A 27,566-nucleotide genomic window follows, 5' to 3' on the forward strand; every position below is an offset into this window, starting at 1 on the left:
GAAAGCAGCAATCCCTCTTGCTGTTCTGCCTTCTGGGATAGCTGTGCAGCCTGCATTCGCTCCATAAGACGCACACACATTTCCCCTTACTTTTTAGGAGGGAAAAAGTGAGTCTTATAGAGCAAAAAATATGGTATATATGGATCTGGTGACTTCTGTTTCAGTGTATCCGAAGAAGTGTGCATGCACACGAAAGCTCATACCAATAACAAACTTAGTTGGTCTCTAAGGTGCTACTGGAAGGAATTTTTAAATTTTGTTTAAAATGGAAGATCCTGGGGGAAGTTGAGGCACGGACTCAACCACATTTTGCAGCCTGAATTGGAGCCAGGATGAGGTGTGTCTGTCCATTTGTCCATCCCATCCTGAGCCAACATTATTCAGACACTTAATTCCTGCCTTCCTTTATCCACCACCAGCAACCAGGGCCTACACCTGAAATAGGTTCCTTTACCCAACAAACCTTTTTCTAGCAAAACCTTAGCTGCTATTAATTTCTGTGAGGAGCTGTGATAGCAGATAATTTGGATGCTTGGTCGTCTAGATGTTTTTTCTATGGCTTGGGAAAGAGGCATCTCTTCCCTCTGTCTTGAGTTCTAAATTATTTAAAAAGCTGGCAACGGATATTTGATAGGGAGGCATGTGACATTTATTTTCATAAAACATTAAAAGAGCTGCATGGTGCTCCTCTGTACACTCAATTATAGCCCCTAGTACCTTTTAGTTTTTCCTTTCAATTGAAAATTATTTTTGTGATGTTGGAGTCCCTGTGCCACTGGTGCCAATTTTACCAGCTCCGTGGCGCCTAGGAGGACTAGTATGTCTCCTGTTGCCTTCATTTAATGGGGTATACTGGAATTGTAATGAACAATTAAAGAGTTGTTTGTCATCTTCAAGAGATTCTGAAATCTCTTGAAGCACAATGCCAATTGAATACCCTGGAAAGCTCAGAGAGGGAGGGGGCAATCCAACCAGTGTGTGTGTGTATGACAAGCATGCACACTGTATTTTTTTTTTTTAAGCAGTGTTTGAAGGTGGTTAGCGTTAAAATTACTGGTGCTACCCATCTGCAACATATCCAGGTTGATTAGCTCTAGAGGGGCTACCATGTCCCCAAATTTCATGCCCCCTTATGAACAAACAAGGATGTTAAGGACATTTTGGTTTCATAGTGCAAGTCTATGAGATTTCCAGATCTGGTCAGAATGGATCCAATCCTCATTTATAAATCAGGGCCACAAATCGGATCGGTGGGTGGGTGGGTGTCACCAGGATTGCTAGAGGGCTTAAGATGCTGCCTCCCAAAATTCATGCTTGCTTCCCCCCCCCCCAAAAAAAAAATGGACAGAGTCTACATCTGTACAATATGCTGTGCATGAGTCTGCTATGTATTCTGAGCCTAAACATGTCCTCTAAAATGAATGGGTTCAGAGTGGAGGCTGCCTTTGCAGAAGTCCCAGGTTGTAAGTTCTAGGCTCTGTAGGATGCCATTTAATTGAATTATGTGGCTAGTACATACAGATGCAGGATGCGTTAACACCTGGATAACTCTAATTTTCTAAATTAAATAAGGCAGTTACCTAAGCAATCCTTCCACCTCAATGAGAGCATCTGCGTCATCAGGTGACTCAGGAGACCTACACCTTCTGTTAACAAATGCATTAATAAATAAATGTGGTGCAGATGTTCTACTGAGAACCTTTTGCAGAAAATAATCCAAGATCGGGGGGGGGGGGGAGACTTTGCAGCTTTGCACAGATTTCTGACACCACTGAACAGCTTCTTGTGGTTCACACCAGTATGCAATTACTGTATGTTGCTCTGACAGAGCACCCGTTGTTGAATTTCCCCTTTGACTTCTCACCTCCATTTTCTCAAATGCATCAACCTGGCAGAAATCAGAAGCCAGATTCAGCAGCTCAAGTAATGGTAAAGGTACCCCTGCCCGTACGGGCCAGTCGTGACCGACTCTGGGGTTGCGTGCTCATCTCGCTTAAGAGGCCGGGAGCCAGCGCTGTCCAGAGACACTTCCGGGTCACGTGGCCAGCGTGATGAAGCTGCTCTGGCGAGCCAGCACCAGCGCAACACACGGAACGCCGTTTACCTTCCCGCTATAAAGCGGTACCTATTTATCTACTTGCACTTAGGGGTGCTTTCAAACTGCTAGGTGGGCAGGAGCTGGGACCGCAAGACGGGAGCTCACCCCACCGCGGGGATTCGAACCGCCGACCATACGATCGGCAAGTCCTAGGCACTGAGGTTTTACCCACAGCGCCACCCGCGTCCCTAGCTCAAGGAAGCGTTCCTCTAAGTTGCTATAAATTAGTCGAAGCTTAATCTTTACAGCATTCGTTTGTATCAGGCTTTGTGAGTTTGCTGTAGGCACTTTGGCGTTTAATTGAAGAAGGGGTGCCAGCAAGATGGAAAATGATTTCCACATTTGTTTGGTGATGTATATGGAGCCCCATTGAGGCCAAACTTGTGGGTCAAAATCCAGAAGAGCCTGTCCCATCCTCCCCTCAAAAAATGGCCGATGGTGGAGGCACCCAGCATGGGAATATCAGAGCCAATCTCGGTTAGAGCATGATACTGATAACACCAAGGTTACAAGTTTGATCCTTACATGGGACAGCTATGTATTCTTGCATCACAGGCACAGTGGTACCTCAGGTTACATATGCTTCGGGTTACATATGCTTCAGGTGACAGACTCCGCTAACCCAGAAATAGTGCTTCAGGTTAAGAACTTTGTTTCAGGATGAGAACAGAAATTGTGCTCCGGTGGCGCGGCAGCAGCAGGAGGCCCCATTAGCTAAAGTGGTGCTTCAGGTTAAGAACAGTTTCAGATTAAGTACGGACCTCCGGAACGAATTACCAGTAAGTACTTAACCCGAGGTACCACTGTAGTTCACTAGATGATCGTCAGGTTCCCTTCCAACTTATGATTCTATGATACTGTTTTTCACAACAAACATTCCCACCCCCTTAAAAAGAGTTGTTTTTATAGCATTTGAGCATGCCATGTAGTGAAACTCCAGTCAGACTGGATTTTCACCAGCCCAGAGGCACCCTGGGGAAACAAATGGCAGGTACAACTGGAACTATACTGGAAAAAGGTAAAATATACTGAACTGTGCTCTGAACCCTCTGCAAAAAGGCTGTTTTTAAGAGAAAGCCCTTCCTTGCTTTTATAGAAAGATGAAATTCAAGGGACGGGGAAAGATGCACTTCTGTATTTTCTTAATTCAACTGTATTTACTTAATTCAACTAGCAAATTAACACTTCCTTCTGCCATCTGTACTATACAGCTCACTGATAATGTACAGATCTTTAGCAGCAATACTCTGCTAAATAGTCTGGACAAATAATGAGGCCTAGATGGTGATGGGGGAAATCAAATAACACTAAAGCAATAAGTCTGGGTGACATACATAAATTATTCAGGGGAATGAGTCATTCCAAGTATTAATGACTCAGTCTAGGCTGTGTATTTGCAATCAGATTTAATTCAGTCATTAGCTTCAGCAGAATCAGAAATGTTCTGCTGCTCTAGAACAGATGGGGGCCTATCGCCAACCAGCGTGACAAACAGGGATGATGAGAGTTGTAGTACAGCAATATCTGAAAAACTAAAGAATTCCCATCCTTTATAATATAACAAGAAGCTCTATTGTCTTGAGTTTTGCATAGTTCTCAGTTCTCACCGTACGTTACTGTGCCTTTTGCATTTGCTTACAAGTATACAGTATACTGTGTACTTTTACATTTGCTTACATAATATTCTACACAGGCAGGTGGAGTCCGGGGTGAAGTAGCAAAGGCTATATCACTATTGATACTACCAAGTGAGACATACCATGGCATACAGACCATGTCCACCAACAAGCTTATGGTTTCTTTGGAGTGAGATCAGGGACTCAGCTATACTGGCAAAGAAAAAGCGCTTTATATGTGTTGTACTGTATATGCATTATAACACTGTGACACCAGATGGCGCTGTGGGGTTCCATTTTTGCCAACCCGATTTCTCATACAAAGTTTACAACGCGTTAAATTGAAACGCTTCTTTGATGGGTCTGGATCCAGCCCAGGTTTGGAAGTAATGCTAAGCCAACTGTTGCTTTGTTTCGGATAGCATGGCAGCAAGACAACTAGAGGGAGGAATGAAGGAGGAAAGAATGAAGGAGGAAGCAAAGTTCTTAACCTGAAGCACTATTTCTGGGTTAGCGGAGTCTGTAACCTGAAGCGTATGTAACCCAAGGTACCACTGTATATATTTTAGCCTGTCGCCCTGCATGACAGAGACCACCTCCATTTCTAAAGCTGCAATCCTATATGCGCTTACATCAGAGTAGGACTGGATGTGGCCACTGAGGCTTGGCTCCCAGTACAAGTAGACAGGTTTGCACAGTACTGTAGATCCTTCTGCCTGGGGTGTAACCAAACACTTCCCAACAAACACGGGTCTGTCTTCGCAGTCTCAGGAACGCGCGCGCACACGCTCCTCAGATCCACAAAGTGTTTCAAGGGAACGTTACATAAAGATGCTGTGGCTATGGCTCGGAAACAGCAGGGCTTTTCAGTGGAGTTTGGGTCAGAGGCTCCATTCTGAGTAAGGACTGTCCTCGGACCTGCCTTAAGGGAGGCAATGCACATTGCCATCTCAAGAGCTCGCCTTCCAGCAAGACTTAATTCGAGTCTAAAATTACCCAACTGTGTTACTGTGGATTTGGGGGGCGTTAAATTATAACAACCATAAAGAAGGCTGATCGCCGAAGAATGGATGCTTTTGAATGATGGTGCTGGAGGAGACTCTTGAGAGTCCCATGGACTTCAAGAAGATCAAACCTCTCCATTCTGAAGGAAATCAGCCCTGAGTCTTTACTGGAAGGACAGATCCTGAAGCTGAGACTCCAATACTTTGGCCACCTCATGAGAAGAGAAGACTCCCTGGAAAAGGCCCTGATGTTGGGAAAGATGGAGGGCACAAGGAGAAGGGGACGACAGAGGACAAGGTGGTTGGACAGTGTTCTCGAAGCTACCAGCATGAGTTTGACCAAACTGCGGGAGGCAGTGGAAGACAGGAGTGCCTGGCGTGCTCTGGTCCATGGGGTCACGAAGAGTCGGACACAACTAAACGACTAAACAATAACAACAAATTATAACAACAACCACCCAGGGCTGCAGTCCCTATGCACTCTCGCGTGTCACGGGAGTGCAAACACCCACTGAACTCCGCAGGATTTTTTTGTGGGTAAACATGCAGAGCACTTGGCTGCACTAATGCCATTGCAGAACAAGAGCTAAGTGTCGAAAGAGAGAAGGAAGAGGATGGGGCGACCAGCAATCGAAATAAATCCCCTTCTGCATTTACATTTGCGCCGCTTCAGCGCTCGCCGCCGGGTTCCTTTGGTTGCCTCCGCAATGAGGCCCAGTGGCGGCTTTCCTGGCCCCCCCTTTTCTCCAAAGGGGCTCCCTCCCTCGCTTCTAACCAGGCTGCCAGTCTCAAAAGCAGCCGGAGATGCCGCCGAGCCATTCCCAGGCAGCGGCAGGAGAAAGCTGTCTGTCGCCACTTCGAGGCGCAACGTGTTGCTCTTGGTGACTCGGCAGCTTCTGAGCCGATAATGCCTGCAGCCTATGCCTCCTCGCGGCCACCCTTCTCTCCTGGAGCAAAGCCCCCACTCCTGCCGCTGCTGGCAGCTCCACCAATTCCAGATGTTTAAGCGGAGACCTTAAACGACCTCTGGACGGCGTTCAACCCATTGCATTCCGCTGGGGGGCTTCCTTCGCCGCTGCAAAGCGCCTTCTCCAACAGCTCGTTGCGGCGGCTACCGCGGAGGACGCTTCCTTTCGTGCAACTGCCCTTTGCAAATCGCCCCTCTCTTCTTCGGAGAGGCGGGTGGGTGAGATCCTGCACTAGACTTGGGGACCAAAAGGAAGTACTATGTGAAGGCCGGAGTCTTGCCAGCCTGCCGCAGCCGGATTTTATTTATTTTTTTCCCTTTACCATCTCTGATTTTGCCGAGTCACCCTTGCGCTCCTCTCTCGGCTTCGGAGCAGGAGAGGCGCGGGGATTTTTTTAAAAAAGGACTCCCATCAAGGTAACCGGAAAAGGACAATTCTAGTTCTGCAACAAGCTTCTTGGTACATACAGCTGTGTGTGTCTTTGTGTGTGTGTATATAATATGTTCTATATAGAAATTATATATCAGCAGCTTCTGATGGGCTTTTATTGCGCAGTAGAGCCGCGATAACATGATTATCGCGGTGGTTTTTATCCACGCAGGTGTTGTTGTTTTACGCCCGCGGCGCTTTCCCTGCCCGCTGCTTTTTGCGCGCTGGCTGCAACCACCCAGCTTGGCGCAATCCGGGTCGCGCCTTTCCAAGGCTGACCGCCGGCACCTCGTCCTCGGCGGTATTGCATGGCGCTTAATCTCCTCCGCCGCTTGGGGAAGGGAGGCCTGGGGAGAGGGGGGTGGCGGGCACGGAGATCCGCGGCTGCGGGCGCCAAGGGCACCCCCCAATCGCCGTTGCCGCAGTCTCGCCAGGGACGCGGCTGTTGCGCAAAAAGGGAGATGGTGCCTCGTCGCCTTCCTCGGTCCCCACGTGCGCCCTCTCTTTCTCTCATCGCTCTCCGGTGTCGCTCCTCCTCCCCGCAGGCCGGGACCACCTTCCTCGCCTGGGGATCCGCTGGATCTTCTCCTGGATTTCGTGGATCTCCTCCGGCCAGGCGGCGACGGCGACGCTTCCCCTGCTGCAGGCAGGAGCGCCCGGGTGAGGAGCGCCGCTTATGCAACACATCATCGAGAACCACCCGGACATGGCCACGGCGCTGCTGGCGGGCGAGAAACTCAAGGAGCTGATCCTGCCCGGTGCGCAGGACGACAAGGCGGGCTCGCTGGCGGCGCTGCTGCTGCAGCTCAAGCTCGAGCTGCCCTTCGACCGCGTCGTCACCATCGGCACCGTCCTCATCCCCATCGTCCTCGTCACGCTGGTTTTCACCAAGAACTTTGCCGGTAAGGTGGGCCTTCAGGGCAGCAGCGTGGAAAGCATGGAATGGGAGAATTGGGAGGGGAGCCTAACTAAGGCTCAATCCAGTCCAACCGATTTGCAATACAGCAGGGGTGGCCAACTCCCAAGAGACTGCCATCTACTCACAGAGTTAAAAACTGGCAGTGATCTACCCCCTTTTGGGGGGCTCGGGTCAAAATTGTTGAGTTTTTTCAGGGAGGAGGTAAAATGTTGAAGAAGAGTTTGGATTTGATATCCCGCTTTATCACTACCCAAAGGAGTCTCAAAGCGGCTAACATTCTCCTTTCCCTCCCTCCCCCACAACAAACACTCTGTGAGGTGAGTGGGGCTGAGAGACTTCAGAGAAGTGTGACTGGCCCAAGGTCACCCAGCAGCTGCAAGTGGAGGAGCGGGGAAGCGAACCCGGTTCACCAGATTACGAGTCTACCGCTCTTAACCACTAAACCACACTGGCTCTCTTGACCTGTTGAGCTTTCTTTAGGGGAGCCACAGTTGTTCAGCTTCTTTGGGGGGAACCAGTGATCTACCGCAGGCGTCCAGTGATCTACCGGTAGATCACGATCTACCTGTTGGACATGCCTGCAATACAGGGATCTCAAGGCATCCAGTTTGAAATCATGCCTAAGCTTTGCAAATGTGCTGGCTGTTTTGTTGCTGCGCTGCTAGGAGGAACCGGACGCCCAGCCGGCGAAGCCTTTCCTCACTCCTATTGCTGTACCTCGGAAGTGGGGGACAGCTTCACCTGTTGAAAGTCCGCCTGTCTGGCAGCTGGTAGAAGAAGCTTTGCCGAGGAGGGGAGGGGTGGGGAGGTAGCAGTGGTTGCGACACACACACATAATTCCCTTCCCTTCTCGAGTAGTTAGACGAATGAGGGGAGGCGCAGGGCTATAGCTAGGGGGAGCGCTAGTTGGGTTATTGCCCCAATGAAGCCTCCAGAGGGGTGCCATTGAGGCTCCCAGCCTGTGGGTGGATGTATGCAAATGTTCATGGGGTGCCAAACTGGGTCTTTGACGTGTGTGAAATAAAGCCTACTTTTGCGCCTGGGGAGTCATCCTCCTGGCAAATAATCATTATAGTTCAGTCGGTAGGGCATGAGATTCTTAATTTAAGGGTTGTGGGTTTGAGTCCCATGTTGGGTGAAAGATTCTTGCATTGCAGAGGGTTGAACTAGATGACCCCTCATGGTCCCTTCCACTTATATTTATTTATTTGTTGGGTTTATACAATGGAACCTCGGCTTGCGAATGTGATCCGTGTGGGAGGCACGTTCGCAACCCACAGCACCGTGTCTGTGCGCGCGCGGGGGTCGCGATTTGGCGCTTCTGCACATGAGCGAGCGCCGAAACCTGGAAGTACAGTGGTACCTCGGGTTAAGTACTTAATTCATTCTGGAGGTCCGTTCTTAACCTGAAACTGTTCTTAACCTGACGCACCACTTTAGCTAATGGGGTCTCCCACTGCTGCTGCTGCTGCGCGATTTCTGTTCTCATCCTGAAGCAAAGTTCTTAACCCGAGGTACTATTTCTGGGTTAGCGGAGTCTGTAACCTGAAGCGCATGTAACCTGAAACATATGTAACCTGAGGTACCACTGTAACCCATTCCGGTACTTCCGGGTTTGGCGCGGTGCGCAACCCGAAATCACATAACCTGAAGCGTCTGTAACCCAAGGTACCACTGTATACCGCCCTATACCTGGAGATTTCAGGGCGGTGCACAGAAAAGATCACAACATATATAATCAGAATAAAAACAACAACCCAATCATACTCCCCCAGAAAAGAGCCACATTTTAAAAGGGTACAGGATGTCAAACAGATCAACCAAAGGCCTGCTTAAAAAGGAACGTTTTGCCTGATGCCTGAAGGTGTGTGATGAAGGCGCCAGGCGAACAGTTCTATGATTCTATGAAAACAAGCATTTATTAGGGTTCTGATCGAAGCAATCCTGCATGACAGGGAAGGGGTGCCACGTGGTGGAAACCTCCCAGAGTAGAGAATCTTGGCAATGTGCAATGGGAAAGGCCAAGGGCTTAGTAGTGGGGCTAGACTTGATGCACTGTGGAGGCTCAGCTTCGAATCAGAAAGACACACAAGCCTGATTGAATCTCATCTCTGCCATGAACTCTGGTGCCCACAGACCAGGAGTGGGGAACCTCTGGCCCTCCAGATGTTGCCAGACTAGAATCCCCCCACCTTTGGGAAGCTGGAGACCATCAACATCTGGAGGACCTCGGGTTTTGGCATCCTTGCCTTAGATGAACCACGCCATACACTTAAACCACATTTTCTCCACTCTCCCAAAGTATAGGTAGATGTCTTCTAAAGTTCTGGCGCGTTGTGCAGCAACAGTCTTGATCCTGAGTAATCGCACTGCTCTACTTTACCGGGTTCTTGTTGCAAGGATTACAACAAAATATAGTATTTTGGCACAAGGCATTATTTGAAGACACTCAGATACTGTATAAGTTATTGCTTATTTATTATATCTGCAAGCGTCTGCTTAGCACCAGGATGTGATTGGAGCAGGTGGGGAGGAGTGGCCAGAAACACTGTGGAAGGCGGAATGGTAAACTGGAACAGTTTGAGAGGAAGATGTACTATCCAACTTAGTCCTCCATGAAAAAGCAGTTGAAAGTGGAGTCCATGGCCTCAGTGGAACCACCAACCAGAGGGTTTTGGAGTGGGGGGCATAATGAACAGAAAGCGGCTAGAATTTTGCTCCCCAGAACCACAATTACAAACATGCTCGAATTCTTATTTCGATATCTCTTCCCCTCAAAAAACAACAGGACGCACAAAGTCCAGCTGCTCCCAGAGACTTTGCCTCCTCTATTCTTGAAGCACATGGTTGTATTTTCGCTGCAGCTGCCGAGAGTGTGCAACAGGGCGAGTGACTCCCATTTTCCCCAGAGATGCTGCGCTACCTTTGCAAATAAGCTGCCCTTGCTTTTTGTTCTTCACGGAGCACTGCTTGCCATCCCTCCTGTTCCTAGGTGTGTCGTTTGCCCTCCTAAAAGTGTGACATAATACCGGGTTCATAAGGAAAGGGTTAGCTAATTGTAAAATGACTAACCAATGGGAACCCAAGGGGCAGAGTTAACTGGGTATAAGGTTTCAGCACAGAGGTTTTTTTGGAGGTGTTAGAGTTAGGGTGGTTGAGAAGACAGTCTGGAGTTGGAAGAGACAGAGAAGATAAGTCTGTGAGTTGGGCTGGGCTGGTGTGAGAGTGTGAGAGAATTTGTTAAGAGGAGTCAGTCAAACAGTTGAGATAATCAGTCAGAAGGTATTAGGAAGGTATAGGCCGGTAAAGAAACTAAAGTTAAGATATTGACAGGAATATTATCTGAGAAACCATAAACTTGTTAATGTTTGTAAAATAAACTTGGTGGTTTTTTTGGTTCACTTTTAACAACTGTCTGGACTAAGTGTTTTACCAGAGAGTAACGGGTTGGTGGCAGCGGGGAAGCGAGCACAGTGGTGGCACAGGGATCACTAGACGGTTAAACGTCCGGGGACCCTGTGTGATCACCACACTAGGTATCTCCGTTTTGCCTTCTGGGTTCCTAGCGCCGCCTTGCTCCCTTGACACCTACTTTTCTGAGCAGAAGGGCACTTTGGTACAGAGGAGCATTCGGTCACACGACACCCCTCTCACACAGAGTCCAGCCCAGACACAGATTGACGTATTTCCTTGTTGAATTTATATACTGCCCTATACCCGGAAGTCTCAGGGCGGTTCACAGAAAAGATCACAATATATAAAATTAGAACTAAAACAATAACCCAATAACACCCCCCCCAAAAAAAGCCACATTTTTAAAAAGTACAGGATGTCAATCAGGTCAACCAAAGGCGTGGTTAAAAAGGAACTTTTTTGCCTGGTGCCTAAAGGTGTATAATGAAGGAGCCAGGTGAACTTTGTTGGGGAGAACATTCTATGGACAGGGAGCCACTACAGAGAAGGCCCCGTTCTCGTGTTGCCACCCTCCAGACCTCTCGAGGAGGGGCGTCATGAAGGAGGGCCTCAGAAGATGATATCAGGGCCTGGGTAAGTTCATATGGAAAGAGGAGGTCCTTGAGGTCTTGCGGTCCTGAGCCGTTTAAGGCTTTATAGGTCAGAACCAGCACTTTGAACAGGGCCTGAAAACTAATTGTTACCCAGTGCAGTTGGACCAGGATTGGTGTAATATGCTCAAACCATCCAGTGAGCAACCTGGCCGTTGAATTCTGCGCCAGCTGAAGTTTCTGAACCGTCTTCAGAGGCAGCCCTACGTATGACGCATTGCAGTAATCTAGCCTTGAGGTTACCAGAGCATAGACAACAGTAGTTAGGCTATCCCTGTCCAGATAGAGGTGTAGCTGGGCCGCCAGTCGAAGCTAATAGAAGGCACTCTGGGCCTCTGAGGCCACCTGAGCCTTGAGTGACAAATAATAATAATAATAATAATAATAATAATAATAATAATAATAATAATTTATATGCTGCCCTATACCTGGAGGTCTATAATAATAATTTATTATTTATACCCTGCTTCCCCAGCCATTCTGGGCGGCTTCCAACAATATATTAAAATACTGTAATGTATCAAACATTAAAAGCTTCCCTAAACAGGGCTGCCTTCAGATGTCTTCTTAAAGTCTGGTAGTTCTTGTTCTCTTTGACATCTGGGGGGAGGGCATTCCACAGGGCGGGCGCCACTGTCGAGAAGCCCCTCTGCCTGGTTCCCTGTAACTCCACTTCTTGTAGTGAGGGAACTGCCAGAAGGCCCTCGGAGCTGGACCTCAGTGAACATCACTAAAACATGTTAAGATGTGCTCGGAAACGTACTGGGAGCCAGTGTAGGTCTTTCAAGATCCAGGAGTACCCCCAAGCTACAAACCTGCTACTTTAGGGGAAGTCCAACCCCAACAAGAGCAGGCGACCTCCCACCCATCTGGTCTAGGGAACCACCCACTAACAGTGCCTCAGTGTTATCTGGATTGAGCTCCAGTTTGCTGGCTCTCATCCAGTCCCATTACCAGGCAAGACACTGGTCCAGCACTTCCGCTGCTTCACCTACAGATGCAAAGGAGAAGCAGAGCTGAGTGTCATCAGCATACTGCTGACAACGTACTCCGAACCTCCACATTTCCTACCTCCGTGAAAACCAAGTCTTTGGGTGTCGGCCTTCTTTTGCCCTTTCTCTGCCCTGTTACTGGCACACGGTCTCCTTGTGGTTTGATGCCGTTGCCCTGAGTTCTTACAAGTGGTCCCCTTCGTCATGACTCTTTAAAATTAACATGTCCTTACCTATTATGCATCAGCCTCAGAAGTCCACCTGAAGGCTCCGGGTTGGTTTTAGCTCGAAGGATTTGATGGCAGGTGGATAAAGCACAGTAATCACTTGTCATCACTGGAACATAAGAAACTGGCTTAAGACAAATCAGACCATTGGTCTATTTATCTCAGTGCTGCCTAAACTGATTGGCAGTGGTTGTCCAGGGTTCCAGACTGCAGGGTGGATAAAAAATCAATTATTTTTTTAAAAAATCAAAAAACAGATTTTTGTTATTTAAATCAGATTTTTGTTATTTAAATCGGATTTTTAAAATAAAATGCTTTTGGATGAAAAATCTTTCTAAAGATAGTTTTCTTTTTAAGTTACATTATAATAAATAAGGAAACAAGGATTTGTTTTAAGTTTTTCATATGTGCTAGAACTCAGAGTTTTTTTCTAATTGTTTAACCACATCAGTTAACAAACATGGATACGTATGCTATAATGTTACTGTTTTGGTTAACTAGATTGTTTAAATTGTTGTTAAGGAAATGATTATTTTTCTCTTTCCAATAAAGCACAGCAGAAAAGTTGTCCAAATATAAACGGTTAACTTAATGAAACTCACAATAATTTCATAATTATCTATGTATTTCTAATAGTATAACCAAATTGGTAATTTTTGATATAACTGTAAAAACTACTCTGAAAATTTATTATTCCAAAAATGAAACCTTCATCTGGTAAATATTAAGATTATACCAGGAAGAATGAGCCTTTCCGTAAAAACATGATTTAAATCAAGTCTTACTGACTAGTGATTTAAATTGTGACTTAAATCGATTTGATTTAAATCAAATCTACCCTTTCTGGAAATGTCAGGGATTGAACCTGGCACCTTCTGAGTTCAAGACAGATGCTCCACCACCAAGCTATAGCCCTGCCCTTACTGATTTCCTCCATATCTGTGTAGACCTTCAGGCATTCTGAAGGATTCCAGGTTCCCCCTTCCCACCTTTTGCTGGAGGATATAGAAATGCAATAGGCTGCAAACTATAAAAGGGTCTCTTTTCTTTCTTTTTAAGTGGCAATTTCCAGAGGGATAACTGTGCAGCTAAAGCAACCAAGAGTCTTGTGGTAACCTTGAAGATTTAACACATGCATTGCATGTCAAGACCCCGAGACCACCCCCTTGTTGATGAATAAGACACAAGGACACAGATATTAGGTTAATGTTATTGGGCAAATTTAGGCCACAACTTTATTGGTTACAGAATGTGAGCAGTTTTGGCTTAGGCACTGGAATTGACCCGACTATATCTGACTCCTGCCCGCCATGCAGGGAGTCCTGTAAGGGTCAACCACCAATAGGGGGAGCCCCATCGATGCAAACCAACTTGAGCTCCCCCTGGGTTCCCGACGAGGTCGTGGATGTTAGTTTCTGTGTGTTGCCACTGTGGAGTGCTCTTGGAGTCACAGGACTCTGTTTACATTCCTGGGATTCCAGACTGTTGGAAGTCTCACGGAAGACAGGAGACGGATGTGATGTTACTGGTTTCCTGTTCCTTTGTTTTTCGGTTGCTCTCTGCTCTCACAGAGAGAGGACGTATTTCTTTTCTGTCTGCATAGCTTAGTAATAAAACCCTTTAGCCATGTAGCTCAAACTTCTCGTCCTTCCCTGTGCTGGATACTCTGAGTAATGGGGAATGTGCCTGGAGCCTTATCAGAGGCTCAGGTCGTTAATCACGTCAGAGGCAATTCCGGAAGAGTCACTCAGTCAAGCGCAACTCCGACAGTGTCATGGCCCTAGCCCAACCCCGGACTTCAGACAAGATCCACACCCCTGGATTCCTTTAACGGAAGACCCTTAAGCTTGGAGGGGCAGGTGATGGCCACACCTCCCCTCCCCCATCACAAGATCAACCAATGCCTAACCGCCAAACCTTACAAAGTTGTGATGATTGCTACGAGGTAGGTGAAAACCAAATGGTCCATGCCAATTTGCCAAGTGGAAAAACTCCTACCAGGCCCCTCAACGGTGACCAACCGTGGTCCATAGCGAGGCCAAATTCTAAACCTGAAATTAGGGAGGGAGGGCGGGAGATCGAGGAAGTGAGCCAAGAGGAAGCGCTCCGGCTCACGCCTCAGTTTAAATGGGGCCCGGCCACGCCCCCCAGCCAGCGGATTGGCTGGCAGGCAAATGACACGGCTGGGAACCTCTGGGGCATGCAGGATTTCGGATATAAGTCTATAGTTAGAAGAGCTGAGTTTCCAAGTGACCATTTAGTACCGTGGAATAGGGTTGGCTGGGAACAGCAATGGGATATGATATGGAAATTATTGTCTCTTTGTGAATAGCTATTAATGTTGTGTGAATCTGCATTGAGGCATTTAAAAGCAATACGTTTTCAGCTTGAATGACCATAGCACAAACACCCCAGAGCTTTTAGAAAGTGAATCATACAGCCCACTGAAAATTACTGATCCAACAAATTGTTTGGGTTTTTAGTGAAACCTTTTAGGTGCTCACATTAATCCCTTGGTTGGTTTTTGTGGGGCAGCGGCGAAGATGGCAAAGTAGCAAGAGTTAAGTTGTGGGGCCTTCCATTAAACCATTTTCCGTCGATGTAAGAACATGCAGGCTTCTGAACTGAAGAAAAACGTAATAACTAAAAGATATGCAGCTTTCCGGCAGCAGACTGAGTTCTGTTTTTATTTAGGATGTGCTCACATTACCGCCTTTGAGCGCAATGTAGTTGTTTTATTCATGGGGAATTTCACAGCTCTTTCCTTTCGGCTGCTCGCATCAGCATGGCTTCATTCGGGTCAGCTTTGTTTCTGCTTGTACACACACTAAGGGGGCGTTGATGGGGCAGGGATGTCTTTACCCCCCACCTCAGGCATGTCCAAAGTCCGTTTTGGGAGCCTAATCTGGCCCGCCGGTCGGTTTAATCGGGCCCCTGTGGCAGTTTATTTCCTCGGGTAAAATCCTAAAAAAAACCCTCAACAACTTCAATCCTAAAAAAAGGTTAACAACTTCACGGCCCTTCGCTTCATCAAATCTGGCCCTCTTTGAAAAAAGTTTGGACACCGCTGCTGGCCTAGGCAAAGGTGTTTGCACCTTGGCTAGAGATGAATTAGGAGCGGCTCGCTGTGGAAGCTGTTTTGAGAAACGTGTCAAACTGTAGCATACAGTCGTACCTTGAATCCCAAACGCCCTGCGAGTCGAACGTTTTGGCTCCCAAACGCCGCAAACCCAGAAGTGAGTGTTCCGATTTGTGAACGTTCTTTGGAACTCAAACATCCGTCTCAGCTTCCTTTTGGCTGCAGTAGCTTCCTGCAGCCAGTTGGAAGCCGCACTTTGGTTTTTGAACGTTTTGGAAGTCGAACGGACTTCCAGAATGGATTCCGTTCGATGTCCGAGGTACGACTGTACAGTATAACCCCAAGACTTGACTATTGTGATACTAAAAGACTCCAGCTGGTACAAAATGCTGTGGGTAGGCTGTGACTATCGCCAGTACATAAGTTTCTTCAAAACTTTTCAAAAGCTACAATAAGATGTCCCAAGTCATTGTTTTTCCCTGGAAATATTAAAAAAGACTCTTTTTTAAAAAGAGGGAGAAATAGCTGTAGATTACAGTACAGTGGTACCTCTGGTTAAGAACTTAATTCGTTCCGGAGGTCCGTTCTTAACCTGAAACTGTTCTTAACCTGAGGTACCACTTTAGCTAATGGGGCCTCCCACTGCCGCCGCACGATTTCTGTTCTCATCCTGAAGCAAAGTTCTTAACCCGAGGTACTATTTCTGGGTTAGCGGAGTCTGTAACCCGAAGCGTCTGTAACCCGAGGTACCACTGTATTGGGTTATGAAACAACTTTCAATAGCTGGAATGCTTGGCCCTCAAAATTAGTAGAGGAATTAGAAGCTCCAAACAGAAAATTATTGCCTCTAGCTTTTTGTTTCTTTGTTGAGTGTAGGAAGGGCCTGCAGAGGATATTGAGTGTGGCATCCTTCAGGTACCACATCAAAATGTGTGACTCTGGCATGGTCGCTGGAACAAATTGACTGACCATTTTCAGTTCCCGGGGACAAAGTGTTACAAGCAAATAAATAACATTCTGGGCACAGAGCAGCTTCAGAATAGGAGCAGCTGGTGCAAACATTCCCAAAGGTAAAGATGAAGTGAACATTTTGTTTTCCTGTGCACTAGGACAAGCAATTGAATTTGAGAGGGCAAAGGTTTGAAAACAATTAATTGCCTAAGTGGGCATGGTCCAGTTTTTACGCACAATTAATACCGGCAAATTGTTGGGCTTGGCTCTGAACTGTAGCTACATTTTAGATTTGGTGTAGAGACATTAAGGGGGAAATGCACTTATTTCAGGAGCAACAACATGCTTTTAAAAAATACTGCTTAATTATCCAAGGGCTATCTTCTGTACTATCTTCAGTATTTTTATCCAGCTCCTTATTGCATCTCCATTGTTAATCACCCTTCTATATCTATGGTGCCATTGAGGAATACGACCACTATTTATGAACTGCCCTGTGATTTTCGGATGGAGGGTTGTATTATAATAATAATAATATTCAATTTATATGCCGCCCTATACCCAGAGGTCTCAGGGTGGTTCACAGAAAAGATTGCGATATATAAAATAAAAATATAAAAACAAGAACCCAATAACACATCACAAAAAAGAGCCACATTTTAAAAGGGTATAGCACAGGCTTCCTCAACCTCGAATTTGGAGAGCTAAAGAGAGTTGGCAGCCCGTTAGGTGATTTGGATAAGATTTCCCCTTTTTATTAGCACATTTCACAAAAAGCTTCCATATTATAACCAAAAGCATGTGGCTATCCGAAGGCTATATCTCAGCTGAAGCAGCTCCCCAGGTGGGGTGAAGCCATTGTGCTGGTTTCATAGCAGGTAGGACAGACTTGTGAGACAAGTGAGGAGATCTGTGCTCTGCAAACACACCAGATCGGCTCCACTGGTTCGTTTGCACCACACAGACCTCCATATTCCCTAACCTTGGATAGTGTTGTAAGGAAAACTGGTTCCTTGATACCTTATCAGGCATTTTTCACTAATGGCAGGCAAGTTTCCTTGACTACCATTCTGGCCCTGCAGATTTGTGATGGGTAATAGTAGAGCGGGAAATTCAGGTGTACCTTCATGATAGTCACAGCCACACACTCCTTCTAAGATTATACAATAAACTTACAATTATACATTGTAATTAGGTAATCATTGCAGTGATCAATGTATATTTCCATGTGTGTCGCCTTTCAGTTAGCTCTATTCTGTGCGCGTACATGAGTAAATGATTGGGCTATATGGTTCCTTGATATCCCCTTGATATTGGTTCCCCAATATCTTCTTTTGGAATGACTTCAGTTGTGTTTTCCTTGAAGTACTGTTGTACATTACAAAAAAATTGTACACCATTCTCTTGAAACCTAATTTCACGCAGGTCCTGATGTCTGCACTCTCACTATCCAAAAATTCACTAACCCACACAAAAATAATTATGGCCAAACCTTGCTATACACTCTGCAGATTCACTTATCCAAACAACCAGTTTCCTTACTTTCTTGTTCGTTGTGCTTTGCTGGTTGGTGACAGCCATTTTTAGGCAGAAGCCATGGAGAGACAGTAGACAAATCAGTTTTCTACTTTTTCTGGTTGGCTGCAGCCATTTTAGGAAGAAAACACGGAGGGGGTAGAAGGAAAGCAAACAAATCCCGCATTAGAAATATTTCCATAGGAAATAATGGAAATCGTGGACTCGTTATATGAACACTTGCCTAATGAAAGGTTTCCACGGAACGCATTGTATTTGGTAAACTGGACCTGCTTGTGCTTTCAGTGTTCCTAAATGGTTAGCTCTGGAGCATACAGAAAAACTGTGTGCTTTCTCCAGAGTAACCCTAAGAGCCAGTCCTGAGTGCCTGGTACTTTTTAGGATGCTGGAGGCAGGAACCCTGCTGGGACCAGGCTGCAGAAATAGTAATGGATCTTGGACCCCCCTGCAACCCAGGACCACTACACGTCTGGTGACATCTGTGTTTTAGGACACACTTTCAAGTTGCACAGTGCAACAGTGAGGCCCAGTTGCCTGCCCTATACTTTCCACGCACTGTAGAGCATCGGTCTTCCAACTTGGTGGGTTGGAAGCCTCTGTTGGGTCACAGTTTGGTCTGAGGTGGGTCACAACTGCAGCACTATTAACATGCAAGTATACAATGATAAATTAAGAAGTGGCTCCCCAGATGGGTGCTTGGTTCTTGGGTTTGAAAAGGACGAAGACTACTGTGGCGTTTGCCTCCTAGGATGGGTCATAAGGAAAGGGTTAAAATAGGTGTGATGTGATTGGCCAGTGAGAATGCAAGGGGGGAATAAAAGTTAGAGTGGGAGGTTTTGAAAGTCAGTTGAGGTTTGGGAGTTGAAGAAGGAAGAGGGAGGTTTAGGTGTGGGTTGGTAGAGTTGTATTGTGAGAGAGTGAGAGGAATTGTTAGGTGGAGTCAGATAGATAGTTGGAATAATCAGTTTGGAATTGTTAGGAACTAAGAATAAGAAACTGACAAGAGAAGAATTAACTGAAACCATAAGCTTGTTCCTGCATTTAAAAATAAACTTGATTATTTGTTTATGTTAACAACTGACTGGACTCCGTGTGTCCCCGTGAGATACGGGGTGGTGGCAGCGGAAAAAGCAATTGCAGTGGCGGCACAGGGTCAATAGACCGTCAAACGTCCGGGGGCCCTGTGTGTGATCGCCACAACTACCACTATAAAGCTCCCTAAAACTTGCCCCAGAATTGTATACAATGCACAGGGGTGGAGGGCTTAAAGCAGACCAGTCAGGGTGGAAAGGATTCCCTGAAACGTTGAAAGTTTGAAAAACAGGACTTTCAAGCCAAGAGTTTCAATATCCAGGATTAGAAGATCTCTCGTTTCCAAATAATGGGACACGGGTGGCTCTGTGGGTTAAACTACAGAGCCTAGGACTTGCCAATCAGAAGGTCAGCGGTTTGAATCCCTGCGACGGGGTGAGCTCCCGTTGCTTGGTCCCAGCTCCTGCCAACCTAGCAGTTCGAAAGCATGTCAAAGTGCAAGTAGATAAATAGGTACCACTCCAGCGGGAAGGTAAATGGCGTTTCTGTGTGCTGCTGTGGTTTGCCAGAAGCGGCTTAGTCATGCTGGCCACATGACCCGGAAGCTGTACGCCGGCTCCCTCGGCCTATAAAGCGAGATGAGCGCCGCAACCCCAGAGTCGGTCACGACTGGACCTAATAGTTTCCAAATAGTGTTGAGATTTGACTTGCTTCCAGATCTTCTCATCGCCTGATACACATTTGCTGTCTTGCTTTCCCCCCATGGCAAGAGCAGCAAGGAAATAGCTAGGAACAGTTTAATGGTGCTATCCCATGCATGTCTACTTGGACTAAGTTCAGTGGGATTTCCTCTCAGGTAAGAGTGCATGGGATTGTAATCTAAGTATTCCCTTGGCCTAGTATGAAGACTCAGTGCATCATGGAATATATTGCCAGTTAGGGATTGGAATGAGTTCTTTGATTGCTTATGGCAGGCATGGCCAAACATGGCCCTCTAGCTGTTTTTGGGACTACAACTCCCATCATCCCTAGCCAACAGGACCAGTGGTCTGGGATGATGGGAACTGTAGTCCCAAAACAGCTGGAGGGCCAAGTTTGGGGATGCCTGGCTTATGGGGTTCTTGCTCCAGTTCTTTCAGTCTGTTGCATCTTTCTGTGGACTGCTGTGACTGTGGTTTCTGAATGTGGAAGCTGCTTGCCTGTGTCTGGGTACACGGGGCTTGCAAAAGGAATGATTCATCATCGGATCATGGGACGGTTTCATTTCACAGCATACCTGGCATCTGAATGAAAGGAGGAGGGGTTGTTAACCTCCACCACTGGTTACTCATCTGGAATTATAGCATCTCTCAGATGCCCTTTAAGAAGCTTAAGGATAGATCCTTTCCAAAGGGCAGCTTATATAATATTGAGCTGTATATTTCAAAAGTGATAACAGTATCTGACTTCCAGCAAAGATTGCACTTTTCTTCTTCTTCTATAGATCCTCTTCTCTTTCTCAAATATTCCAGTTGGGGTTTTTTGTGTTTTTAAGACAGCAGAAAAGCCAGGCGGCAGTGTACAGATTAATCCATAGCCCTCTCTTTGGCTTTCTCATGACATTCGCTCAAAATGGCTTGATTACACCCAACTAAGCTCATGAATACTGTATTTTTCTGTCTCTTAGCAGTTCCCCACTGCAGCCCTCTACCACTCTCCTGCTAAAGAAGTAATGGAGGAGACAGTAAGTTATATGACTGATGAGTCATTTTCGGTCTTTTGTTTAATCCCCAATATGTAATCTCTTCTGCTTAACTTGTACTTTTCAATGTGTTAAGTTTAGTACATCTGTTTGAATGGGGCACCTTGACCAACCCTTGGGTGGGAGGGTCACATGTTGGCAGTGGACATCCCATAGTCTCACACGTACACAGAGAGAGAGGGGGGGAGGAAAACAGCCTGCCCCTCCTCATCTGAACTGTGTTTCAAAATTGTAGACTCAACCCCCAAGCTGGGGGTTAGCCACCCCGGAATTAAAATATAATATTAAAGATTTCCTTGATACTGGTAGTATGTCCGAACCTCAGATATTCCTATTCACTCTCGTGCAGACTGTTCCTATACATATTTACTCAGCAATCATTCACGACTGTCTCAGTGGGGCCGGCCTACTCCCAAGTAAGTGTTTGATATAGAACGGCACCTTCAGTGGACTGATATTTTAGAAGAGAATTGATGAGAAATCTCAAGATCTTTCCAAAACAAATTCAGTGTGGCTCTATTGGTTACAGGACACGGGTGGCGCTGTGGGTTAAACCACAGAGCCTAGGACTTGCCGATCAGAAGGTCAGCAGTTTGAATCCCCTCGATGGGGTGAGCTCCCGTTGCTCGGTCTCTGCTCCTGCCAACCTAGCAGTTCGAAAGCACAACAAAGTGCAAGTAAATAAATAGGTACCGCTCTGGCGGGAAGGTAAAAGGCGTTTCCGTGCGCTGCTCTGGTTTGCCAGAAGCGCCTTAGTCATGCTGGCCACATGACCCGGAAGCTGTACACCGGCTCCCTTGGCCAATAACGCGAGATGAGTGCCGCAACCCCAAAGTTGGTCACGGCTGGACCTAATGGTCAGGGGTCCCTTTACCTTACCTATATTGGTTACCTTTCTGGTTGCCACACTACTGCTCTTGAATCCCAGAGATCTGCAGATAGACATTGGGTTAGTGTCTGACTTAATCACACTCAGAATAGATGCACTGAATTCAGTGGACTTAGGTCAGAATACAGCCAAGTGTGTTACTGCTTACACACATCCAAGGCAGCCCCAACAACTTAATAATAATAATAATAATTAATAATAATAATTTACTACTTATACCCTGCCCATCTGACTGGGCATCCCCAGCCACTCTAGGCAGCTCCCAAAAGAATACATTCTTACCTTGGTTCTCGAATGGAATCTGTTCCAGAAGTCTGTTTGACTTCCAAAAATGTTCGAAAACCAAGGCGCGGCTTCTGATTGGCTGCAGGAGCTTCCTGCGCTCAACTGGAAGCCCCGTCAGATGTTCGGCTTCCCCAAAAAAATCGCAAACTGGGACACTCACTTCCGGGTTTGCGGCGTTCAGGAGCCAAAACTTTTGACTCACAAGGCGTTCGAAAACCAAGCATCAAACATTAAAAACTTCCCTAAACAGGGCTGCCTTCAGATGTCCTCTAAAAGTCAGATAGTTGTTTATTTCCTTGACATCTGATGGGAGGGCGTTCCACAGGGCGGGTGCCACTACCAAGAAGGCCCGCTGCCTGGTTCCCTGTAACTCCACTTCTCGCAGTGAGGGAACTGACAGAAGGCCCTCGGAACTGGACCTTAGTGAACATCAAAAAAACGTGTTAAGATGTCATGCAATCTTCTCCATCAAACCTATTCAAAAGAAAATTGGCTAAGTAAGATGAAGATTTTGATTTGTGGCGCAAAATATCCACAGATTTTGAAATTATGATTTCCAGATCTGTGAAAGGACTGTGATGTAATCAAACATGTTAGAGTTGGGACTCCGCCATACCCAAATGATAGCTGTAGCTTTGATGTGTGCTAAAATTAGACTTTGGATCTCTACAACTGCTGATTTTCGTTAAAGAGCAGGAAGCGAGCCCTATCTAGTCTCCCCATAAAGAAAAGGTCAGGAAGTATCTCAGATAATTTGAATGTACCATTGGGTTTTTTAATTCCTGTGTTCCTTCATCTCTCTCTTTTTTTCTTTAATGCCACGGTGACATTGAGAAAACGAGATCAAAAGAGTTTTCAGACTTTTATGCTTGACGTGTTCCATAAGGTCAGCAAGAGAAGAAAGCCACATTGGTTTATATACAAAGCTGGTACGACCACTTCGCAGAAGTAGCACGTATACAGTTTTATGCTCTTTATGTAAGCCAGGATGTAAAGAACCGCACAGATATTGCTGCACACCTGTTTAGGAACTTGAACACTTCCAGAATTTTGAAGGACTAGGTTGGCTTTCAAAGTTTTGGTCCCTTTCATCAGCAAAGGGCTGGCTGGTGGAGGGGACAGAACGTGGCCAGCCTACAAGCCAGATTCTCAATGTGTCTAGGAGATTGATTTATTTTGTTCCATTTATGAATTGCTGCCTTGTAAAACATGTGGAGGGACGCGGGTGGCGCTGTCGGTAAAAGCCTCAGCGCCTAGGGCTTGCCGATCGAAAGGTCAGAGGTTCGAATCCCCGCGGCGGGGTGCGCTCCCGCTGCTCGGTCCCAGCGCCTGCCAACCTAGCAGTTCAAAAGCACCCCCGGGTGCAAGTAGATAAATAGGGACCGCTTACTGGCGGGAAAGTAAACGGCGTTCCGTGTGCTGTGCTGGCTCGCCAGATGCAGCTTGTCACGCTGGCCACGTGACCCGGAAGTGTCTGCGGACAGCGCTGGCTCCCGGCCTATAGAGTGAGATGGGTGCACAACCCTAGAGTCTGTCAAGACTGGCCCGTACGGGCAGGGGTACCTTTACCTTTACCTTTTAAAACACGTGGAAGCGATTTAGCAATAAAGCATTGAAAACAATTTCATATACACCAACACAATAATTTCAAATCAGATACGGGGTAGAATAAAGATGTGCACAATCTGTTCTTTCAACAGAGGGAACTTGGAAGCCTAGTTAAGATTGAAGGGGTAGCAAAGAGCATATAGCACCTTTGTCCCTCAGACCCCACCCGAGCGTCTCGCGTTGACTTCAGGGCTTTGGCTACTGCCCCACCTTGAGGCCCTCCAAAGACAGTTGAAGCAGTAACAACAGGGTAGGCTCTTTTGATATTTGAATGAGTTTCATTTGCCCCCAACTAAACTGAAAATGACTGAACCCGTAAACGCCTGTCATTTATTTCAGAGGAACTCTCGCCCGTGAGCTGTGTTCTGAATCATGGAATAGAGAGAGGTCTGTTTTTAACTGTGCATGTTGTAGGACAATGTTTTCTCAAGAAAGCTGTGTTTGCCACTGAGGATACTTCTCCTAACAAGAGGTACTATAATTATATTTTTATTAAATGGGGGGAATGCTTAGAATCAATATCACCACCACTTCCTAGTTGAGATTTCATCCTAAACTCTTTTTATGATGTATTTTGTTTATATATATATATAAATTTTATGTTGTGAGCCATCCTGAGATCGCCAGATGAAGGGAGGCATACAAATCCAATTAATAATAATAACAACACAGTGGTACCTTGGTTCCTGAATGGTTTAGTTGTCGAACAAATCGTCTCCCGATGCCACAAACTTGGAAGTAAGTGTTCCTGTTTGTGAATGTTTTTCTGAAGCCAAACGTCAGACAGGGCTTCCAACTGAGTGCAGGAAGCTCCTGCAGCCAATCGGAAGCCGCTCCTTGGTTTTCGAATGGTTTCAAGAATCGAACGGACTCTCAGAACAGATTAAGTTTGAGAGCCACTGTGCATGAAAAAACATAAAGGTGGCACACAGTTGTAGTAAATAAAACAATTGCGCACCCCCTTTATGTTTTTTCACCTATAATATTGTTATTTTACATTATTTTAATTTAAGTTAATTAATTAATTGAATTTGTATACCACCCTTCGTCCGTAGATCTCGGGGCAGTTCACAACATAAAATTACAATATAAGAAACACAAATATGTAACAAAAACAAACCAATAATCACCCCTCATAGAACACATTTAAAAGGACATTGGGTGCCAGTCATAGCTGTCAACTTTTCCCTTTTCTTGCGAGGAATCCTATTCGGAATAAGCGAATTTTCCTTAAAAAAAGGGAAACATTGACAGCTATGGTGTCAGCTAGCCAAAGGAACTTTTTTGCCTGGCACCAAAAGGTGTATAATGTAAGCACTTGTGACGCGAGCAACCAAATCACCTGATTACTTGAATCAGCGTTGGCCTATCTTGGAAACCATTGATATTCAGTCCTAGGCAGCATTGGGATCAGACCTCAGTGGTGATTGAGCCCAGACAAATGTCTGGGAGAAGCTGGTCAGCAGAGATGCATCAGTACCATAGGATAGCAGCTCAGAGGTTTAAACCAGAGGTGATCACCGTTCAGGTCCAAATCAGTAGCTATGAGATGCATCCAGAATGTTGGAAGATTGAGCTGGATCTGTGGCAGCCTTGAGTTTTAACAGTTCGCCTGGTGTTCATAGACAACAAGGAAATCCATGCCTATGAAGCAGCTATTGTTTTCCTTGCTGGCGACAGAGGAAAGGAAGCCCACCCCTTAGCTCTCCCTTCTCCACCAACCGTCTCAGTAGAAGACAATTTTTCAGTTAGCTTTCTAAGTAGAATACGTTTCTGTGCTGGCTGCTGGGGGAGAGGGTTCCCTCCATGACTGGCATGGAAACACAGGATACAAGCCTCTGGGCAGATTCCACAAGAGTATTGAGGGGCTAGGCCAAGGATGAGAAAGCCGTGGCCCCACAGCGGCTTTTGGACTCCAACTCCCACCAATGGTCAATGGTGAGGGACAGGAGTTGTAGTCTAGCAACAACTGGAGGAGCAGATTTTCTTCACTTCTTGATTAGGCAAAGCTAGAAGGGATATCGGGACGCGGGTGGCGCTGTGGTCTAAACCACAAAGCCTCTTGGGCTTGCCGATCGGAAGGTCGGCAGTTTGAATCCCCGCGACGGGGTGAGCTCCCGTTGTTCGGTCCCAGCTCCTGCCCACCTAGCAGTTCGAAAGCACGTCAAGTGCAAGTAGATAAATAGGTACCACTCCAGCGGGAAGGTAAACAGCCTTTTTGCGCACTTCTCTGGTTTGCCAGAAGCGGCTTAGTCATTCTGGCCACATGACCCGGAAGCTGTCTGCGGACAAATGCCCGCTCCCTCAGCCTATAGAGCGAAATGAGCATACAACCCCAGAGTCGTCCGCGACTGGACCTAATGGTCAGGGGTACCTTTACCTAGAAGGGATATCGGGCAATGGAAGGCAGCAGTGTTCACCCAGACGACTCTCAGGAGCCAATCACCTGCTTTGGCCCCTGCCATCTTCTCAGAAAGCCCAGCCTGCAGAAGCCACGACTCTTGCCTATGAGTGGCTTATAAAGGAGTGGTTGCCAAACATGGCGCCAGAGTCCTCGATTCACCAGTTCATGGTGCATTTCATCTGATGATACATTCAGTGGCAGCCATTGTTTTTGTAACAATTTGTGGATTTCCATTTTTAAAAATCACCTGGCCCAAGTGAGGAAAGCTGATACGTTTACTTGCTGGCAAACAAAATAGAACGAGTTTCATTTAAACTATTTTAACCGATTTATCATTTCTTTTCCAGAAAGAAGAGGTTCCGGGGACATGGTTGTTCTTTTAAGCTGATTCACAGGAACGATGCAATGCCTGCTTTTCACTCAATTAAAGAAATCAAGGAATTCACATGTTGTGTTGTATTTTTGTTCAGCTTAGAAGAGCGCTAGGAGATTTCTTTCTGGGCACAGTTGCATAACATTATGGTACAATATGGGCACGGTCTAACAGGTGTGCGCTCTTGTGCAGCTCTCATTTCAGCCGAGTTTGCACATGCAAAGCTTTGGGTGGATTGGAAACGATGTGCATCATTACATTCTTTTGTCCTATGTGAAGCCTGTTATTCGTGCACAATAGCTCTCTCCATTAGCTGAACCCGCTGTGCTTTCTCTCTTGTTTTTCACGCTGAGGTCTGTTGTTGCAAAGGTCAAAGAGCCCGTCTTTCAGTATTACCTAATGCCGTAGAATACACTCAAATCCAAACGATGAATGCCTGCTTATTAGGAAGCTGCATTTATCGGAAAACAAGCACTTTCAGGTAGCATGATCTCAGCCGAGAGGAGTTGTGTGTCGAGGGCCAAACTACGTAACAGTTTCTGAGCATTGATTTTGCTGCTGCTGCTGCTGCTGTTTTCAAAAGATGTTATCACTTATTCTGGCCTCCTTGTTTAGCTGTTTCTAGAGGACCAGCCATGTCAGTCTGTTGCAGAAAAAACAACAGTGTCTTGTTTCGCCACATTTATTACTGCATAATATTTATTACGACATCTAAAGGCAACCCAGTTTTGGGAAATTTTTTAATGTCTAATGTTTTACAATTATGTGTTTTGAGCAGCCCAGTATGGCTGGGGAAACACAGCCAGATGGGCGTGGTATAAATAATAATAAAAATATTATTATTATTTATATTTTTTTGAGATCTAGAATCGCTACATCAAGTGTGCTACATATTATCCTCAGCAGGAATATGGAGGGGTGTGTGTGTGTATGTGTGTGTGTATGTGTATGTGTAAAAAGTGAGGTCAGGAGGAAATTAAAATGCAGAGTTTTCAGTCTGTGACAATTAAAGCTTACATGTATGCAAAATAAGCAGCCTAGTGGCCAGAAGCAATTGATGATATCACAAGCATTCCAGCGTTGCTAAGGCACTTAGCTTGCCATATGTTTTCTTGCTTGATCTTATTCATTTGAATGAAATCCTGAACAAGGTGGATTAGCAATGCTATAAACATGGTTCACACCTACATGTTCAAAACAGGGCAGCTGATGATTAGGATTAGAGAGTCCCTTCTCCTAGATCAGGGGTCAGCAAACTTTTTCAGCAGGGGGCTGGTCCACTGTCCCTCAGACCTAGTGGGGGACTAGACTATATTTTGAAGGGGGGGGTGAATGAATTCCTATGTCCCAC

At 46.2% G+C, this 27,566-nt stretch overlaps 1 protein-coding gene and 1 long non-coding RNA gene across 3 annotated transcripts in view; both read left to right on the forward strand.

Annotated features, from left to right (window-relative positions):
* The first annotated feature begins 6,664 nt into the window (after positions 1 to 6,664).
* PANX2 (pannexin 2) overlaps positions 6,665 to 27,566 on the forward strand; it is a 35,990-nt gene continuing 15,088 nt past the window's right edge. The window contains exon 1 of one of the 2 annotated variants that reach the window (XM_028746715.2): positions 6,665 to 7,017. In XM_028746715.2, the coding sequence (XP_028602548.2) occupies positions 6,792 to 7,017 (226 nt within the window). In that variant the 5' untranslated portion in view covers positions 6,665 to 6,791. The remainder of the gene's footprint in view (positions 7,018 to 27,566) is intronic. The other variant, XM_028746717.2, reaches the window with a different exon arrangement.
* Positions 23,531 to 26,287, forward strand: LOC114605427 (uncharacterized). The gene is made up of 3 exons (XR_003708573.2): positions 23,531 to 23,688; positions 23,778 to 23,910; positions 26,190 to 26,287. It is a non-coding gene; the product is annotated as an uncharacterized LOC114605427 (long non-coding RNA).

Source organism: Podarcis muralis, chromosome 10 (genome assembly GCF_964188315.1).
Source record: "Podarcis muralis chromosome 10, rPodMur119.hap1.1, whole genome shotgun sequence".
In the NCBI taxonomy this organism is placed as follows: Eukaryota; Metazoa; Chordata; class Lepidosauria; order Squamata; family Lacertidae; genus Podarcis; species Podarcis muralis.